The 20,666-nt window shown below is 49.9% G+C and overlaps 1 protein-coding gene and 1 long non-coding RNA gene across 3 annotated transcripts in view; both read left to right on the top strand.

The window, feature by feature from the left end:
• The window catches only part of RHOBTB3 (Rho related BTB domain containing 3), a 32,946-nt gene extending 29,925 nt beyond the window's left edge, over positions 1-3,021 (top strand). For both annotated transcript variants that reach the window (XM_069881083.1, XM_069881082.1), the window contains one exon: positions 829-3,021. In XM_069881083.1, the coding sequence (XP_069737184.1) occupies positions 829-944 (116 nt within the window). In that variant the 3' untranslated portion in view covers positions 945-3,021. The remainder of the gene's footprint in view (positions 1-828) is intronic.
• A 2,163-nt stretch (positions 3,022-5,184) lies between these two features.
• Positions 5,185-13,478, top strand: LOC138733658 (uncharacterized). The gene is made up of 3 exons (XR_011339436.1): positions 5,185-5,456; positions 11,511-11,620; positions 12,850-13,478. It is a non-coding gene; the product is annotated as an uncharacterized lncRNA (long non-coding RNA).
• The last annotated feature ends 7,188 nt before the right edge of the window (positions 13,479-20,666 follow it).

Raw genomic sequence — 20,666 nt, 5'->3', positions numbered from 1 at the left:
TTGGACCTAGAATTGATCTCCCAGCTTCCCATGTATTCATCTTCTGAAATGTCCATTTTGTGTAGCCTGTTCTGGATTAATCATCAGAGAGCAGGGACCTGTGCTGGTCACCTACCAGTGGGTTCAGTCCATGATGAACTTGCTTTGCTTCTCCTCTGCTGATTCAGGTGGCAGGGTGAGTTTGAGAGCACTTTGTAGTGTCTTTGTCACTACAGAACTTCTGTCTCAGCCCCCCTCCAGTTCTCCCGAAGCTGCAGGAATTAGGTTGTCCTTCCTATTTGGTGAAGGACCACGGTCATCTTTACTTCTTCAGTTGTGTTTGTATCATTAGTGCTTTTTCACCAGTTTTAAAAGATTTTATGCAGCCTGCGAAGCTGGTTAAGGGGCTGGAGAACAAGTCTTACAAGGAGCATCTGAGGCACCTGGGGTTGTTTAGCCTGGAGAAAAGGAGACTGAGGGGAGACCTCATCGCTCGCTACAGCTCCCTGAAAGGACATTGTGGTGAGGTGGGTGTTGGTCTCTTCACCCAACTGACAGGCGATAAGATGAGAGGAAATGGCCTCAAGCTGCAGCAGGGGAGGTTCAGACTGGACATCAGGAAAAATGTCTTCACCAAAAGGGTTCTCAGGCACTGAGAGGCTGTGGTGGAGTCCCCATTCCTGGAGGTGTTTAACAGATGGGCAGATGAAGTGCTTAGGGATATGATTTAATAATGAACAGGTACAGTTGGACTTGATGATCTCAAAGGTCTTTCCCAACCTAATGATTCTATGATTCTCATGCTGTGTGATAGGATATTGCCTTTAATTCCTTTATCCCTTTCTTCAGTGGAGGAGCGCAACTTTGTAGAGATGCACCGATGGCCTTCCAGCCTGTACCTGAAGCAGCTCGCCGACTACAGGAACTATGTCCACTCCCAGAAATGTCATTGTGCCATCATGTAAGAAGATAGAACACACACACAGTGCATTGTGACAGGGAAATCTCAGACTGGGAACCACAGGGAGGGTAAAAACCACGTCAAGAACAAACCCAGCTACTGACTTTCCCTGGAATGCTGTATGCCATGTTTCTGTGCACTTACTGATGCACTCCTTACCTTGATAAGAAACCACTCAATTTTCTCTCTTGTAGCATTGAGAAATGGATAATGATGATTTCCTTCAAGCACAAGGATTTCACACTCATGGGGATTAAATATAGTCCAGGACAGTGTCATGACTGACACCTAGTCCTCCTTCTAATTTCTGTATTGGTTATTTTATTGGGGTTTTGTGGTTCTTTGTGGCTGCTAAACCAGCATTTATTGAAAAGAGGTGTTTTTTTGCAGATACATGTATGACAGGAGCACGGTGGCAGTGCAGGGAAGATGAGAAGCCAGCTCCTGAATTCTTTAAATAGCTCAGAATGCAGAAATTTACTGCAGCATCTGCTCATTTGCAAAATAAAAGGTAGATTTATTCAGCATTTTAGTTACTATTAATTTTCTACTTCCAGATCAATCTGTAGTTCCTTTTATGGAGACTCTTACAATTGTACAAGTAGATATTTTAATTCCAGAGGAATGCCCCTGCATCCTTATATTCTCTGGTGCCTCCCCAAAATCTGGAAAACTAAATATTTTTTCCTCCTGGTAAACAGGAGAAGAAAGTCTGTTTTAGCAGTCTGTCAAACACTACTGTTGGTGCGGTCATGTTACGCTTTCACTGTGAGGAAAAAGGTCAGGGAGAAATAAATTCATTCCAAGGATATCTATATGGTACTGGTAGGGACTGGGAGTGGAGAAAAGGGAGTCGACAGCCTTTTGTAGGTTTTATGGGAGGAATCTCCCTGGCACTGGTGGCTTTTTTGGGTAGAGTGGGTCTTGTCATCCTAGTCCCTGCTGGTAGCTGACAGCACAATCATTAGATGTGGTGGCTGGGGAGGGAGGTGACCTTCATGGGGATGCCCGTCCTACAGGGATCCTTGGCTTCTGTGACGGGACTTTGGGCTCAGCCCTCTCCAGTGGGGACTTGGTTTAAATTGAATTGTCACCATGTGCTCCTCAGCTACACCATGTGGGAAAAAACTGAAATTTTTATGGCTGAGAGGATTTTTTCCCAGACTCAACAGATAAATTGTGAATATTGTGACTGGGGTGACCCTTGCAGGTGCTGTAGAGAGTTTTTTTGACCCAAGTCATTCACTTGTTGTGCCACAAGCTTACATGGATGTAGAAATGTAAATTAACAACAAAATGAACTAAGCCTTGAGTTGAAGATGGCTGAAGCTTTTTTTTTTTTATTTAAGGATTGTTTTTTATTTCAATGCAGCTTTATAGTTGAATTGTTTGTTTCAAATTCCATGCCACTGTCATAGGTTTGGGGTTTTTTTTCTCCTGATGTTATTTTGCAGAGGTTAAGAGGGTTTTTCCTTTCCTATTTCTGGACACACACACACAAAAGAGCTTGTGACTCAGCTATCTGCCACAGCCTCAAAATTCTGAGGTTAGTGTTATGTAAGAACCATAATTCTTTTTAACTTTTCGCAAGCATCTCCCAAACTCCCAGGGCATCAGCAGTGTTGACGTCAAAGAAGGAGGCTGGTGGCAAATTAAGGAGGTCTCTTGGAGTGTTCAGGGTCAGAGTTTCAGTCTCAGGTGTAAATCACATTTCAACTGTTGCGTCCTTCTTTAGAGTTAACTCCCAAAATCCACTTCTAGGAGACAATATTTGAATGACAGATTGTACCATGTATTTCTTGCTTGTCATGAACTATCACTAAGCTTTATAGAGACTGAAAAAGAAAGCTTTCTGCACTAAAAATGTTTCCCACATGACAGTTAAAAAACTTCTGCTATTGTTCTTTACGTGTTGGTGTATTTGATTTGATAAAAAAAAAACAGTTAGAAGGAAGAAAAGCTATTTTATTAGGCATGTGCTGAAACTCCTGTATGTTTTTCTTTTAATATACTCTGGCTAAATGTACATGTTTTTAGACTGAACATGTAAATTTTTGGTACAAAATAAAAAACTTTCTCTAGCCACTCTCATGTGATTATTTGAATATTTTTAGTAGCTTATTAGAGTCATAAAATCGCAGAATGGTTTGGGTTGGAAGGGACCTTTACAGACCATCCAGTTCCAACCCCCTGCTCAGAGCCCTGTCCAACCTGGCTTTGAATGTTTCCATGGATGGAGCATCTGCAGCCTCTCTGGGCAACCTGGGCCAGGGCCTCACCTCTCTCATTGGAAAAGAATTCCTTCCTTGTATCTAGTCTAAATCTCCTCTCTCTTACTTTAAAAACCATCACCCCTTATCCTATTGTAACAGGCCTTGCTAGAAAGCTTGTCCCCATCATTCTTATAAGACCTCTTTCAGCACTCAAAGCTGCTCTAAGGTCTCCCAGAGTCTTCTCATCTCCAGGCTGAACAACCCCAACAGTCTCAGCCTGACCTCAGATGCGAGGTGCTCCAGCCCTTGGATCATCTCTGTGGCCTCATGGGGACTTGCTGATCCATGTCCTTCCTGTGCTGAGGACTCCAGAGCTGGATGCAGGACTCCATCAGTGTTTCTCACAAGCCCAGGGAAAGAATTCTCTCCATTACTTTACTGGCCTTCTGGGCTGCAAACAGACATTGCCAGCCTATGTTGAGCTTCTTGACATGAGAAGCCGTGAGCTTCAGGGCAAAATGCACCTGATGAACGTGGTGGCCTCTATGATTGGTCTACAGCATTGATGGGTAAGGGAAGAGTAACTGCCATCATCTACCTGGACTTGTGCAAAGCATTCGTCACTGACTTGCATGCCATCTTTGTCTCTAAATTGAAGAGAGATGGATTTGATGGATGGACCACTTGGTGGATAAGGAATCCATAACCTTGCCCCATGTCTTCCAGAGCCAGAATGGTGCTCAGCCCCTTCAGGGTCTCTGACTGAGCTGGACAGGGGCCAACGCATGGCAGAGACTTGAAGCTGGGGTGGGCCGAGGCCAGGGACCTGCAGCAATAGCAGGAAGCAGGCAGCAACTTCCCTCGTGCCTTGTGCTGAACGCAGGGCTGCTTCTGGTGAGCTGAGCAGCTGAAAAGTCACTGGACATCCACTGTCTTGATCTTCTCTGCACTCCCTGAACCTGGAAGAGATACCACCTGATGGTGTTCTGAGTAAGGGAGCTCAGCTAACTGTATCTGTGGCTCCTTGGGAAGCCTGCTCCCATTGGAACGTGCCTGAGGGTGTTCATGACGTTATAGCTGTTGTTTCCCAACCCTGTGATAAAGCAGCTTTATGTTGGTTGGTGGATGGAATGAGAGGGTCTCTGTCCACATGAGGGATGCTGCAGCGCTGGAGGTGCCCATGGTCCCAGTAGGCTTCTCACTCATGAGTGCAAGGCCATCCCACAGCTCAGCAGCCAAGATCCAGGCACTGTTTAGCCCTACTCGGCTGCCTGCCTGGCTGCATCTTGTACAACTTTAACTTCATGCAGGATCACAGTCCTAAGACTGTTGTGCTTACATTGTATCCTACAACACGAGTTGCATCCTTTGGATTTCATCACTGTGTTCCCTAAATATGGTTTCAAACTGAGACTGCCAAAGGGGCATTTTTAGACTTTAGTCAACTCTGAGATGGTTCCTCAAGCACTTTTTGTTCTCAGTTCATGTCTGGGATGAAGCACAAGCCCTTCTGGAAATGAGGCAAGGCTGACAAGTGGTCCAGGTGCTGTTGGGAACTGTTGGCAGGGAATCCCACCCCTTCCAAAGGTTTGCAGGTAGAAATATGCACACACAAACCAGAGAGTTTATTTCTCACTTTGCGGATGGGAAGGCTGCGTGGGGAAAAGGATGGGCGCCCCTGAAGTTCCCTGCTGTCTGTGCCGTCCCTCGAGGTGGATTTAGCATCGTGCAGGGTGAGAGATGAGGGGCAGGACAGGCAGAACCAAGCCAGTGCAAGGGCAGAGAGGCCACAGCGGGAGCTCAGCCGCAGCCGGCGCACGGGTTCCCGGCAGCTCCTGCAGAGCTGGTGCCAGCACCCACCCTGCAGCAGCGCCCGGCAGCCACCGTCTCCCTGCTCTGACCCCGCGCTTTGCTCAGTGCTTGGGAATTTGTGTAGGAGCGGAGAGGAAGTGAAAGTGTTGCTGCCTCCAAGTCCCTGAACTTGCATCCTCCTGGGAGGGGTTTCCAGGCAGGCAGGCTCTGTGCAGCCCTTAAAAGTCTCAGACTGACATTGTGGCTCTGCAGCTGCCTTAAAACTTGCTGGGGAAGGGCAGCGCTCGTGCCAGTCTCGAAAAAGCAGGATGGCTGATTGGTTTGTGAACAGCAGAATCGGGGAGAACAAAGTCACCGTGTTCGTAAAGGAAGGCTGCCCTTACAGCAGGAATGTCATGGACATACTGATGGAATACAACTTCGCACCTGGAGCCCTCGAAAGGGTTGACATTACCAGGAGGCAGGACATCCAGGATTACTTCCATCAAAGGGTAAGTGTTTGCAGCCGTGTTTCTGCATTTACTGGTCCTGTGTCGAGGCTTCCCCCCTCAGAAATCTCTGTCAGAAGTGGAACTGTGGTCTTTTTCATAGAATGACAGGATGGATTGTGTTGGAAAGGAACACAAAGCCCACCCAATTCCAAACCTCTCCCATGGGCAGGGACATCCATCACATTGGTGCTAGAGTTTCAAGAGGGAATTCCCTCAGGACTGCTCTCCCACAGGGCAGCCCATTCACCCTTCAGGGGCAGGGGTTCTTCTGCCTAGCAAAGATGTCTGTCCCCCTGTCCCCAAACCTCCCTAAGCAACACTGAGTCCAACCGCCTGAAGAAGTGAAGGAGAAGGGAATCGCGGGGACCTGCTGTCCTCTCCGCTTGAGCTCAGGGGATTTTTCTGCACCGGCTGCACATCCAGAGCTGCAGCTGGACTCATCCCAGGGAAAATCCAGACTTGCACTTCTGCTTTCGGGACAGTGGGACTGCCCGCCTGTTCTGAGGGAAAGCGTCCCTGTATCTGTCCCGTGGGTGCTGGCAGAGCTCTGGCATCGCACTGCCCGAGCCTCCTGCAAAGTCCTTTTGCTCGGACTCGAGCCTGTCTCCAGGCGTGTGTCTCATCCCACCGGCTCAGTTGTAGCCTCTTAGGGGTGGCAGAGAGGACCTGATTCCTTGCTGGACTCCCTGTCCTCGTCCTGAGCTTGGGAAGGGGCAGCAGCCCATCTGGATCCCCCACCACTGAGTCAGCCAGCCAGCAAGGAACCTTGTGTGGCTGGACGGGAGCAGAGCTGAGCCTTCCTGGGTCCCTCATGGACCCGGTCCGTGCAAGGAGCTGGAGCCCAGCTTTCACCCCAGCGGTGGTGGGTGCTTTGGCCGGGGGATGTGTGCGAGGTCTCTGGGAGCTGTCAGACTGTGGAGCTGCACCTCCTGCCTCATCCTCCCTGCCTCAATCTGGCACAGTGACCAGGAATCACAGAATGGTTGGGCTGGCAGGACCTTTAAAGCCCACCCAGCCCCACTCTGTGCCACTGGCAGGGGCAACTGCAACCACATCAGCCTTCTCAGAACCCGTCCAGCCTGGCCACGGTGATCCCGTTAGCAACCAGGGCAGCTCCTCTGCTGTGAATGGGAGCTTGAAGATAAAACCCTTATGTGAACAGAAGTGCTAGTTCACAGAGCTGGGAGATGAGTTCACTGCATTCCTCACTGCATGGGGGAAATGTCTGGAGGGAAAAGGGGTTCTAAGGGATGAGGAGTGTTTTGCACAGGACTGGGGATGCAGCAAGGCACAGGAGATCCTCCTCTTGATCTTTGGGGTTCAGAATAAATTCCCTTGCTTTCCAAACACCTAGGAGACGGGCCTGGGCGTGGTGGGATCCAATCCTGGCACCAGACCTGGCCAACAGTTTATGTCTGGGAGACGCAGAAGGTGAGAGCAGAGGGTAGGGAGGAGCTGTGCTGGTGTTTGTGGATGAAGGACTGCAAGTGCACATGACAGCCTTTCTCCAAGTGATATATTCCCATTGAAATGTCACTTGTTGAGGTCAAACAGCTCCTCCTAGAAGGAGAAGTACCTGACTTGCAGCCCAGCTGCCATCCAGGAGGGGCTCTGCAGGGATCTTGCAGAGGGCACGGAGGAGCTGTGGTCTGTGGTTGTGGATGAAGGACTGCATGTGCACACCTGATAGCCTCTACCCCTAGCCAAAGCCTCAAAGTTTCATCCTGCCTCCCTACTTCTCTCCCCTTCCATCCCGACATCCTGTCAACTGCTGCCAGGTATGATTTGCTCCAAGGTCTGGATCTGAGGCTACTTGAAACTGACTCCCAGGCATCAGGTTTCATTACAGACTCATTTTAGTAGAGGGATACGGCAGCAAGGTCAGTGCTGGAGAGAGGCAACAGCAGGAACAAAGGCCTCCTGAGGCAGCTACACCCTTTCAGACCATTTTCTTGTCCACTCAGGCCATGGTTTAGCCCAGCAGCTGTGTTGGGTCTGGGGTCTTCTCCATCTTCACTGGATTCCTTCACAGTCTTACAAACAAGCAAGCTCCTTGTCTTGCTGCTGCAGCTTTTGGAGATGTGCATCCTTCAAGCCCTGGGATGAGCTGCACCCTTGAAGCCCTGTGATGAGCTACGTCCTTTGAGACTCTTCTCACGGTTGTTGGCTCTGGAGGCCTTGGTCTGAGTGGACCGGTTGTAGGTGCTGGCAAGGTTCTAACCAGCATGTCCCAGCTTGCAGCCCAGTCCCTCAGCACCCATGCACGCCAAGCTGAGCAGAGCTGAGCACGGCTGAGCAAACAGCACTCTGAGTCACACAACATGCTATCTCTAAGTGATTTATTCCCACTGAAATGTCACTTCGTGAGGGCAAACAGCTACTCCACTGGCGGCTCAGCAGGGATGTGTAATCTAACCTGATCGCCTTCTATGGCAAAGTGACTCGGCTGCTGGATGAGGGAAAGGCTGTGGATGTGGTCTTCCTGGACTTCAGCAAAGCCTTTGACACAGTTTCTCACAGCATTCTGCTTGAGAAACTGTCAGCCTCTGGGCTGGACAGGCGCACACTCTCCTGGGTGGAAAACTGGTGGGATGGCCGGGCCCAGAGAGTGGTGGGAAATGGTGTGAAATCCAGCTGGAGGCCAGTGACAAGTGGGGTTCCCCAGGGCTCAGTGCTGGGTCCAGCCCTGTTCAATGTCTTCATCAATGATCTGGATGAAGGCATCGAGTGCACCCTTAGCAAGTTTGCGGACGACACTAAGCTGGGTGGAAGTGTCGATCTGCTGGAGGGTAGGGAGGCTCCAAAGGGACCTCACCAGGCTGGACCATTGGGCTGAGTCCAATGGCATGAGGTTTAACAAGGCCAAATGCCGGCTCCTGCACTTGGGGCACAACAACCCTGTGCAGTGCTACAGACTAGGAGAAGTCTGTCTAGAAAGCTGCCTGGAGGAGAGGGACCTGGGGGTGTTGGTTGACAGCCGACTGAATATGAGCCAGCAGTGTGCCCAGGTGGCCAAGAAGGCCAGCAGCATCTTGGCTTGGATCAGAAACGGCGTGACCAGCAGGTCCGGGGAGGTTATTCTCCCTCTGTACTCGGCACTGGTGAGACCGCTCCTCGAATCCTGTGTTCAGTTCTGGGCCCCTCACCATAAGAAGGATGTTGAGGCTCTGGAGCGAGTCCAGAGAAGAGCAACGAAGCTGTTGAAAGGGCTGGAGAACAGGCCTTATGAGAAGCGGCTGAGAGAGCTGGGGTTGTTTAGCCTGGAGAAGAGGAGGCTGAGGGGAGACCTCATTGCTCTCTCCAACTACCTGAAAGGAGGTTGTAGAGAGGAGGGTGTTGGCCTCTTCTCCCAAGTGACAGGGGACAGGACAAGAGGGAATGGCCTCAAGCTCCGCCAGGGGAGGTTTAGGCTAGACGTTAGGAAAAAATTCTTTACAGAAAGGGTCATTGGGCACTGGAACAGGCTGCCCAGGGAGGTGGTTGATTCAGCTTCCCTGGAGGTGTTTAAGGCACGGGTGGACGAGGTGCTGAGGGATATGGTTTAGTGTTTGATGGGAACGGTTGGACTCGATGATCCGGTGGGTCTCTTCCAACCTGGTTATTCTGTGATTCTGTGATTCTGTGTCACTGGTAAAGGACCTCACTGCTCAGGAGTTCCCTTGAGAAGGGTCCCCCCAAGGGGAGACCCTTGCTGTGCAGCCACACTGCCCAGCAGCCAGAGCTCGCAAGCTGCATCACTCAGGCTGTTGCATTTATGGGATAAAAGCCAGCTGAGGGAAATGCATCCGTCACATCCTCGTGTATCACACAGGCCCCTGCAAGGCATCTTGCCCAGCTTCTTAGGAAGAGCATCCAGCACCCAGCCACCCTCAAACTCAGCCCTTTCTCCACCGCAGCTGCCACCTCTTCTCTTCCTTCCCTCAGCCCCAACCCTCTGTAGCGCCAGGTCTTGCAGGAAAGCGGTGTTAACGCAGTTACCTCCTCCCTGCCCCAGACCTGTCCCAATCTGTTCTGGAATGTGATCCTGTGCCTGGTCCCTGGTCCCTGGTCCCTGCGGAGCTCAGGAATCCCCCAGCATCCTCTGGATCCCAGCGCTGAGCAGTGCTGGGAACTGCAACCACCTCCTGAGGGCAGAAGCGCTTTCCTGGCAGCTGGCAGCGGGGAATTTCTGAGGGATGGAGGAAGCTTTGCCAGGGAGGCAGAAACTGAAGGCAGAAACTGATTCCCAGCAGGAGGGCATTGATGGGACTGGTAGCGAAACCAGGTAGAGAAAGAGAAAGCTTTGTTCCCCAAGCTGGCCATGCAGGAGGAAGAAACGACTTCTCTGTGCACTTCAAAGCTCACTTCTTCCCCAGTCCCTGCAGAAGTCAGTGCTTCTGTTGCCCACCACAGCCAGAGAGCATCTCTGGGTTTTGGCTGGGCTTGTGCCCGAGCACCAATGGTGCAGCAGGATCCCGGCTGCGGCCACTCTGTCTGACAGGTCTCCTCAGGGCTGGGAAGCCACAATGCGTGGCCCTAGGGTGCTGGACACGGAGCCTGGCTGGTCTGCAGCCGTCGGGAGGGATGGAGGCAGATGCCTGGGAGAGGACTGAGCCCAGCCTTTGCCCAGCTCCAGCACAGGTGAAGGGGAGCCCAGTGGTGGGATGAGGGCAGTGAGTGAGAGGAGCAGGGATGGTTCTTCTGGGACATTCAGATATTAGGGGACATGAGGGGCCAGGAGAAAACTGGTGAAATGAAGAAAACCATTGTAAAGGGGAAGGGAAAGGGGAAGGACAAACCTAAATGTTGTCCACGATCCAGTGTGTGCCTGGATTGGTGTCACCAGCCTGCTTGGAGCATAGGGTGTTGGTGAAGGGTAGTGCAGAAGGACACGGCTGTACGCTCACATGGGTCCCCCGGGAGGGCAGCCAAAAGCTCAAGGGATGTGGGGATGTCCCTGCTCAGGGGTCACTTCTCCTCCTGTTGGTGGACCTGCCCGTGGGTGCACAGGAGCAGGGCAGCAGCTTTCCCAGCCCCTGTCCCCCCACTGTCAGCTTTTCCCCTACCATCTTATCCCTGTTCTTGTCTGGGTCTCTGCTCGTTACCCCCTGACCTGTGACTGATTAAAGAATTTCACTTCTCCCTCTGTTTTCATCTCTTTTTATTCTCCGTGGCTGTAGCTGGGCTGCTTTTTCCCAGCTCGATGATGATTTTCACTTCCCTCTGCACAGCAATGCACTCAGGAGTCTTGAGGAAGTCTCAAAGCCTGAGGGTCAGTGATAGTTCCTGGCCCTCGCAGAGGGGCTTTTTCATTTGTTTTTCTTTTTAAATTTGTCTCTGCACCAATTGCTGCTCATCTGGCACCCAGGCAGCTGCTGGGGGATGGGCAGGAAGAGGGAGCAGCCCAGGCAGGGAAAGAGCGGGTGGTGGGGACTGAGAAGGTGCAGGAGGACGAAGGTGCAGGAGGACAAAGGGCCAGAGATGGACTACCTGGATAAGGGGTTGTGTGAGACATGTAAGTTTGCTTTTCCAAGTGACTTTGACCATCACAGCACATCCCACCAACAGCTTCAGGTGCCTGGGAAGCACTCGGGAGGATGGTGGAGCTCCTTGGCACGTGGAGAACCTGCCATGGGCACTTTCATGGTCCACACATGCTGCTGATCTTCACAGTTTTTGCTGCTTGCTCTGCGTGGCTGCCTTCACCATTCTTGCTCTTTTCCTACAGTCCCATTCAAGCACTCCTCCTAAATGCCTCTTTTCTCTCTGAAATCTTCTTTATTCCTGTCTTTCTCATGTGACCTCTGGAATTGTGCATTTGGAGCACCTCCCGAGCAATCCTGGAGTGTGGTTTGTCTTGCTGAAGCCTCTGTGAGCAGCAGAGCATTTCCCCACAGCTTCTTTTCTGACAGCAGATTCTCAGACAGATGGGGGTTTTGGGGCAAGACAAGGAGGATTTTGTAAACGCCGCCTCCTTGTTGTGAAGTGAAGTCTGCTTCACAGACAAATCCCCTCCCCACTCCTTGCCTTTACAGCTCAACCTGTTTGTATTAATTCGTGTTGTTCTGTGCCCAGGTCCCTTGCGTGTACATCGGCAGACACTGCCTCGGAGGACTCTGCGAGCTGCGGAACTTATGCTGGAGACTCCCCACGATTCTGCAGCAGATCGGTGCCCTGCAGTAGCGGTGAGTCCTGGGGGGCTCTCTGGCCAGCAGCAAGGCTTTCTTGGAATCATCAGGTGTTTTTAATTCTGAAGCATGTCCTGATGGATCATTGTTGCGTGCCATTACGTGACAACACGGTGTGAACTCAATCCTGGCTTTCCCAGTGTCTTTAAGTGCATTGTGACTCCCTTCCTGCACACTTGGTAGCAACATCTCCAGCATCTCTGACAACACAGACCCAATTACCCACCTCTATCCAGGTGGGTATCTGGGCAAGACAAGTCCTCAGAGACCTTGCTTGCTTCATTTCTCCTCACAGCTTTCAGAAGATGGAGCCATTGCTCTAAAACAGAGCCTCAAGTGTTTCAGCCTGGCTGATGAAAGGGTTTTTTTAAAACATTAATTCCACTTCTAAGATGGAAGCTAAGATGCAGGTAGCTGCAGGGAGGGTCCGGCTCCAGTCATGACTTAGGGACACTAATATCTGCAACATTAGCCACCATGGGGTCTCACCATGGGGGGCAAAAGTAGGAATAGGCTGTGAGTGGGCTTTTAAGGATGTTGCAAAGGGAAACGTCCACGCTAAGAGTGACAGAAAAGTTAGAGGTAAACCTGCGGCTGCATTATTCCCAATGCAAGAAGAGAACACCCAGCTGCTCCCCTACAGCATCAGAGGAAGACAGATACAGGCTGGGGTTTGTTGCTCTCTCTCATCAGGCATCCCTTCAACAAACCACTGTAGCATGTAGAAGTGGGGGTTTAAAACCTAACTCCAGTTCTTTGGAAGCTACGATGCAGGGGACTCTAGAGAGAGACACGCGGGTGCTCGTGGGAGTGAGGGGGCACCAGTCAACTGCTGCATGTGATGCACGGCAAGGAACCGGGAACCAGGGCAGTAGGGCGAGTCAAACACACAAGCGCCCACATTGGTGAATACTTGACTTGACAGAGTCAGAGGTCCTTGTTTGCCTCAACAAATCAACCTTACTGGTCTGGAAAGGTGCTTTTCAGCAAAGAGGGCTGGGCTTGTGCATATTATCTGTAACGAGTGTGTATGTGCACAAGCACTGGATGCTTGCATGCAGACACACACGTACAGCTTTGTGTAAGTCAAACACCTCTGTGTGGGACACGCACAAAAGTGCCATTTGAGAGGTCTCCAAAGCCTGTTCTGCCATGGTTTTGTATTAACCAAGTAGTTCCTGAGGGCAGTGGTCTCTGACCTTCATGTCTGCTGTTTCTGCTTTCAGGAGCAAGATGACCAAGAGCTCAGACCTCCTCATTTTGACATGAGCCCTTCTTGGAGCAAATTCCTTGTGACTTTCTTCTGCAGGACCAAACACACCTTGTTGGCAAATGCAGCTTTTTTTAATGTCATTGATCAGCGCTTCGATATGTCAACATCTCTCCTTCCTTTCTGTAGCTCGGGGAAGGAGTCTGGAGCCTGATGTGATTCAGCCCAATAAAGTCATGATTGACTTGTCTAAGTAGCCCTTTCTTGGTCAGAATTTTGCTGCAACATAGAAGCTGGCAGTCTTTTCATTTTTGAAGTGTAATCGTTGGAAATGAAGAGCTGCCTGGGGCTGAAAACACCTGGCGTTGCGCAACCTGTGGTGGAGTCTGCTGTCTGCAGGGTCCCCCACTGAGGCAGTGTGGGCAAGATTCACACCAGATGCAAACTGTGCTGTGTCAGGAAACAGATTTAATGGGAAATTTACATCACAGCTACTGCCAAGTCAAACGAGGTGAAGGATTGCTTCAAAGGCATTAAAATAATACTTAAAGCACATTAAAAAACACCAAAAATCACATCTAAAATCCACAAAAAAAGTTTAAACCCTCTTTACACTTCATGAAGAGGCAATAGCCCCAAAGTATAAACCCCTTCTGAATTCTTCTTTTATTTCGCTTATCATTTATTTCCCCTCTTTTTTTTCCTAAAATAAAATAATTTAAAACTTGTTTTTATTTTCTTTTTTTCCAAAGTTCAATTAAAACCTGTGTAATTCATGTTAGGTTTTTTTAAAGCCTTAAACTTGTTTTAATTTCAATAAACAAAGTAACCTCTAGGATCTGCTGAGCAGACGAAACCTATAGGGAAGAATCCAGGCCAGCTTTGGGGCTACTGTGCCAGTATTGTCCCTTGACAGCTCATCCTTGACAAAGCCTGACCTTGCACACAGTCCCTCTCTCCCAGGGAAAAGCTGAGATAAGGCAGCATCAGCCTGACCCCACCACTGTCACCTCGGCAAGAAGCTGTGCAATTTCTTCCTGCTGTAAAATTCCCTGGTGACATCAGCTGGGGATTCTGATCCTGCTTACTCTCACTAGGAGTAAAAGAAGAGAAATCACAGGATTTCTACCACACTTTGAAATGAATGTGAAATCCAAAATATTCAGGTTTTTGCAAGTTAAAAGTCCTTCACCTCTTGGCAGAACAGTCCTGTAACTCAGCAAGTCCTAAATCACTTCAGCTGACTCGTGCAAATATCTGGAGACTCATGTTTTCTCAGGGCAGCTTAAGCCCCTCCCAGGCAAAGGGCAGCCCTTAAGTATGGGAAGTTCAGTGCAGACATTTCCTAGACTGCATGAGAGATTTTTTTGAAGCTGCCCTCAAGCAGAACTCACTACTTCCAGTGTTTTTTTCCGGCTAGAACTGCCACTGGATGAAAAGTTTAACATCTAACAGCAAAGTTTATATGTATTACCATGCAAAAACAATGCCAGGTGAGGCTGCTGCAGGAATTCTCATGCATGGGCATACCATGCATGTCTAGGGCTAGGTCAGAGTTACTGCTGGATGATATGTACTACAGAACCTTGGAGGAGAATTATACTGGAATATAACTTTTTGCCAAAGTTAAATTCTGTGCCAGAAATTGCATGATCTCGGTGAAGAACTGGAGTATTTGGCCTATAACAACTCCTTCTGAGTGACAGTTTCCCAAAGCAAAGAAAAGACTTATCCATGTAACCACGTAACTGTATATGTACTGCAAGGTGCGCTGTGACAAGAGAGCAGAAATAGCTAAATGTGGAGACGAGGTCTAAGATCCTTAGTCTCGTGCAGTATTGCAGTTTTTTGTCCCATATATAATGGTATCACAGAATGGTTTGGGTTATAAGGGACCTCAAAGCCCATCCAGTCCCAACCCCCTGCCATGGACAGGGACACCTCCCACTCGATCAGGGGCTCAAAGCCCCATCCAACCAGGCTTTGAACACCTCCAGCCACCACCGCTCTGGGTTACCTGGGCCAGGGCTTCACCACCCTCATCTGGAAGAATTTCTGCCTAGTGTCTAATCTAAATCTACCCCCTTCTAATTTAAAGTCACCCCTGCCCTGTTCTATCACACCAGGCCCTTGCAAATACTCCTTACCAGCTTTCGTGGAGCTCCCTCCAGGTCCTAGAAGTCATGTATTTGGTGTCATAAAGCCTTAATGCTGTTTATTTCTTTGGTACAATTTGAATTTACATTAAACAACACTGCTGGTGCACACCTCTTCAAGGGCGTGTCCTCCTTCACCACCTGGAAATCACAAGGTTCACCTTGGAGATGCTTCTTGGTTCCACCAGTTTTGCAGTTAAGTAGCAAGTATGCACTGATGAGGTTTACTTTAGAAAATGAGGTTTCTCAGGGGTCTGGAATGAGAGGTGTATTTGCATACACGATAACAAATGCACAGGGAACCACATTAAGGTATAACTGCCAAAACATCTGCTTGCTTTCCCCAAATATTGGATTAGTTTCTAAATTGTGTGCTACAGAGGAGATAACCAGGCTAATAAACATAATCCCGAGGAGCCAAGGGGAAATAAATGGTGGTGAATACAGTCTATGACCATTTTAATCTCGATACACCATACCAGTGGGCATCTGGTATGGTAGTGAGTCTGTTGGGAACGGTCAGGTGAAAAATCCTATTAGATTGTCTTACGTGCCTTATTTGGTAAAATAGTCAAAGAAAAAATACCTAAAATCTCTCCATTAGGATCATAGAATCATGGGATGGTTTTGATTGGAAGGGACTTCAAAGCGCAACCAGTTCCAGCCCCCTACCATGGGCAGGGACACCTCCCACTGGAGCAGAGGCTCCAAGCCCCATCCACCCTGGCCTTGAACCCCTCCAGGGATGGGGCAGCTACAACTGCTTCTCTAGGCAACCAGGGCCAGAGTCTTACAGGAAAACATTACTTCCTGAGATGTCATCTCAATCTCCCCTTTCAGGAAAAAACTGTTCCCTTTTGTCCTGTCTCTGAACTTCCTGACCAAGAGCCCCTCCCCAGCTTTTCTGCAGCCCTTTTCAATACTGGAAGCTGCTCTAAGGTCTCCGTGGAGCCTTCTCATCTCCAGGCTGAACAACCCAAACTCTCTCAGACTGGCTTCATAGAGGAGCTGCTGCAGTCCTTGCGTCATCTCTGTGGCCTCCTCTGGACCCGTTCCAACAGTTCCATCTCCTACTTATGTTGGGGATTCCAGAACTGGACACAGGACTCCAGATGGGGTCTCGGGAGAGCGGAGCAGAGGGGCAGAATTCCCTCCCTCCCTGCTGGTTCCACAGCTTTAGATGCAGCCCAGGACATGGTTGGTTTCAGGGCTGTGAGCTCACATTGCTGGCTCATGTTGAGGTTCTCATTCCCCAGCACCCCAAGTCCTTCTCCCCAGGGCTGCTTTCAATCTGTTCTCCACACAGCCTGTAACTGTGCTTGGGATTGCATTCAGACACGTTCCTATCAACAACTTCTTGCTTCAGGTTATAGGTAAAATTAGGAGAAGAAAGAAGGCAGAGAAGGAAAGCTGGATGGTGATTTTGAAAGAAATTCCTAAACCTATGAGAAGTTTCCAATCAATGTGCAGCTGAAACACTGCTTTAAATGATAAATATAAATTTTCATCCAAAAAAGGAGAGTATCATAATATCAGCTGTAGATATGTGGATGATTTTGTGTTCACTGTACGGAAGCACATGTGCAAACACACAATTTTCAGAATCGTAGAATCATAGAATAACCAGGTTGGAAGAGACCCACTGGATCATCGAGTCCAACCATTCCTATCAAACACTAAATCATGTCCCTTAAGCACTTCGTCCACCCGTGACTTAAACACCTCCAGGGAAGGTGACTCAATCACCTCCCTGGGCAGCCTCTGCCAGTGCCCAATGACCCTTTCTGTGAATTTTTTTTTCCTAAGGTTCAGCCTAAACCTCCCCTGGTGGAGCTAGAGGCCATTCCCTCTTGTCCTGTCCCCTGTCACTTGGGAGAAGAGGCCAGCACCCTCCTCTCTACAACCTCCTTTCAGGTAGTTGTAGAGAGCAATGAGGTCTCCCCTCAGCCTCCTCTTCTCCAGGCTAAACACCCCCAGCTCTCTCAGCCGTACCTCATAAGGCCTGTTCTCCAGCCCTTTCACCAGCTTCGTTGCTCTTCTCTGGACTCACTCCAGAGCCTCAACATCCTTCTTATGGTGAGGGGCCCAGAACTGAACACAGGATTCAAGGAGTCAGAAACGGCGCGACCAGCAGGTCCAGGGAGGTTATCCTCCCTCTGTACTTGGCACTGGTGAGACCGCTCCTCGAATCCTGTGTTCAGTTCTGGGCCCCTCACCACAAGAAGGATGTTGAGGCTCTGGAGAGAGTCCAGAGAAGAGCAACAAAGCTGGTGAAAGGGCTGGAGAACAGGCCTTATGAGGAGCGGCTGAGAGAGCTGGGGTTGTTTAGCCTGGAGAAGAGGAGGCTGAGGGGTGACCTCATTGCTCTCTACAACTACCTGAAAGGACGTTGTAGAGAGGAGGGTGCTGGCCTCTTCTCCCAAGTGACAGGGGACAGGACAAGAGGGAATGGCCTCAAGCTCCGCCAGGGGAGGTTTAGGCTAGACGTTAGGAAAAAATTCTTTACAGAAAGGGTCATTGGGCACTGGAACAGGCTGCCCAGGGAGGTGGTTGAGTCACCTTCCCTGGAGGTGTTTAAGGCACGGGTGGACGAGGTGCTGAGGGATATGGTTTAGTGTTTGGTAGGAACGGTTGGACTCGGTGATCCGGTGGGTCTCTTCCAACTTGGTTATTCTGTGATTCTGTGATTCTGTGATTCTGTGAGTGGTCTCACCAGTGCCAAGTACAGAGGGAGAATAACCTTCCTGGACCTGCTGGTCACGCCGTTTCTGATACAAGCCAAGATGCCATTGGCCTTCTTGGCCACCTGGGCACACTGCTGGCTCATGTTCAGCTGCTGTCAACCAACACACCCAGGTCCCTCTCCTCCAGGCAGCTTTCTAGACAGACTTCTCCTAGTCTGTAGCTGCACAGGGTTGTTGTGCCCCAAGTGCAGGAGCCGGCATTTGGCCTTGTTAAACCTCATGCCATTTGACTCTGCTCAACAGTCCAGCCTGTTCAGATCCCTTTGCAGAGCCTCCCGACCCTCCAGCAGATCAATATTTCCACCCAGCTTAGTGTCATCTGCAAACTTTCTAAGAGTGCACTCAATGCCTTCATCCAGGTCATGGACAAAGACATTGAACAGAGCTGGACCCAGCACTGAGCCCTGGGGAACCCCACTTGTCACTGGCCTCCAGCTGGATTTAACGCCATGTCCCACCACTCTCTGGGACCAACCATCCAACCAGTTTTCCACCCAGGAGACTGTGCGCCTGTCCAGCCCAGAGGCTGACAGTTTCCGAAGCAGAATGCTGTGAGGAACTGTGTCAAAGGCTTTACTGAAGTCCAGGAAGACCACATCCACAGCCTTTCCCTCAGCCAGTAAGCAGGTCACTTTGTCATAGAAGGCAATCAGCTTAGTTTGGCAAGACCTGCCTTTTGTGAACCTGTGTTGACTGGGCCTGATCACCCGGTTCTCTTGCATGATGTGCTTCATGATAGCACTCAAGATCACCTGCCCCATGACTTTCCCTGGCACTGAGGTCAGACTGACTGGCCTGTAGTTCCCTGGATCCTCCCTGTGACCCTTCTTGTAGATGGGCACAATGTCCCCCAGCCTCCAGTCCAGCGGAACTTCCCCAGTCAGCCAGGACAGTTGGAAGATGATGGAAAGAGGCTTGGCCAGCACATCTGCCAGCTCCTTCAATACCCTTGGGTGGATCCCATCTGGCCCCATAGACTTGTGGGTGTCTAGTTGGGCAAGCAAGGCTCTGACTACCTCCTTTTCGTTCATGGGAGCTGTGTTCTGCTCCTCTGACTCCTGGTTTTGTACACAGAGGGAACAACTTTCTTTACAATTAAAGACTGAGGCAAAGAAGGCATTAAGTACCTCAGCCTTTTCCCCATCCCCTGTCACTGTTGTTCCATCTGCATCCAATAGGAACTGTATGGTCTACCTAGTCCTCCTTTTCTTATTTATAGAAAGATTTTTTGTTATCTTTCACAGACTTTGCCAACCTGATTTCTAGTTGGGCCTTAGCCCTCCTGATTTTTTTTCTGCACGATCTCAGTTCTCTCCTGTAATCCACCCAAGTCGCCTGTCCCTTTTTCCAAAGCTCATACACATTTCTCTTCTTCTTGATATCTCTTAAGATCTCTCTGTTCAACTAAGCTGTTTTTTTCCTCTGCTGGCTCTTTTTCCAGAACATTGGGATGGCTTTCTCCTGAGCTGCTAAGATTTCCTCTTTGAAGAGCTCCCAGCCCTCATGGGCTCCCTTACCTTTAAGTACTGTCTCCTATGGGACTTTGCCAACCAGCCTTCTGAAGAGTTCAAAGTCTGCTCTCTGGAAATTTAGTGCTACTGACCTGCTAACCACCCTCTTCACCTCACCTAGTACTGAAAACCCTATCATCTCATGATCGCTTTGTCCTAGGCATCCTCCTGCTGCCACATCCCCCACAAGGCCTTCTCTGTTCACAAACAGCAGGTCCAGGAGGGCACCCTCCCTTGTTGGTTCATTCACCAGCTGTGCAAGGAAGTTGTCTTCCACGCACTCCAGGAACCTCCTAGACTGAATCATAGAATCATAGAATAACCAGGTTGGAAGAGACCCACCGGATCATCAAGTGCAACCATTCCTATCAAACACTAAACCATGCCCCTTAAGCACCTCATCCACCCGTGCCTTAAACACCTCCAGGGAAGGTGACTCAACCACCTCCCTGGGCAGCCTCTGCCAGTGCCCAATGACCCTTTCCGTGAAATTTTTTTTCCTAAGGTTCAGCCTAAACCTCCCCTGGTGGAGTTTGAGGCCATTCCCTCTTGTCCTGTCCCCTGTCACTTGGGAGAAGAGGCCAGCACCCTCCTCTCCACAACCTCCTTTCAGGTAGTTGTAGAGAGCAATGAGGTCTCCCCTCAGCCTTCTCTTCTCCAGGCTAAACAACCCCAGCTCTCTCAGCCGCTCCTCGTAAGACCTGCTCTCCAGCCCCCTCACCAGCTTTGTTGCTCTTCTCTGGACTTGCTCCAGAGCCTCAACATCCTTCTTGTGGTGAGACTGCTTCCTTTCTGCTCTATTGTACTTCCAGCAGATATTGGGAAGATAGAAATCTCCCACGACAACAAGAGGTGTTGATCTAGAGACTAACCCCAGCTGTTTATAGAAGAGCTCGTCAGCTGCTTCTCCTTGGCTGGGTGGTCTGTAACAGACTCCCATCACAAAATCTACCTTCTTTTGGGCTCCTCTGATTTTAACCCACAGGCACTCGATCTCCTCATCGCCACAATCCAGCTCAATGGTATCCAAGTCCTCCCTTACACAGAGGGCTACCCTGCCTCCTCTGCTACCCTTCCTGTCCCGCCTGAAGAGTTTGTACTCCACCATAGCTGCACTCCAGTTATATGAGTCATCCCACCACATTTCCATGATGGCAACGACATCATAGCCTCCTTGCCCTATGACAAATTCCAACTCCTCCTTCTTATTACCTGTGCTAGTGCATTGGTGTAAATGCACTTCAGCTGGGCTGCCAAGCCTTTAGCCCTCATAGAGGGAATAGAGTTCATTCCCAATTGCCTGGTAACTGGAGTAGCTAGTGCCAGAGTGCCCGTAGCTTCCTTACCACCCCCAGGTGTAATCACCCCCACGTGCTGTGTGGTGATGCACTGGTGGTCCTCACCAGCACACCCTCTCCGAGT

This window comes from Phaenicophaeus curvirostris, chromosome Z (assembly GCF_032191515.1).
Source record: "Phaenicophaeus curvirostris isolate KB17595 chromosome Z, BPBGC_Pcur_1.0, whole genome shotgun sequence".
Classification (NCBI taxonomy): Eukaryota; Metazoa; Chordata; class Aves; order Cuculiformes; family Cuculidae; genus Phaenicophaeus; species Phaenicophaeus curvirostris.
This window is presented reverse-complemented; position numbering and strand designations above follow the sequence as displayed.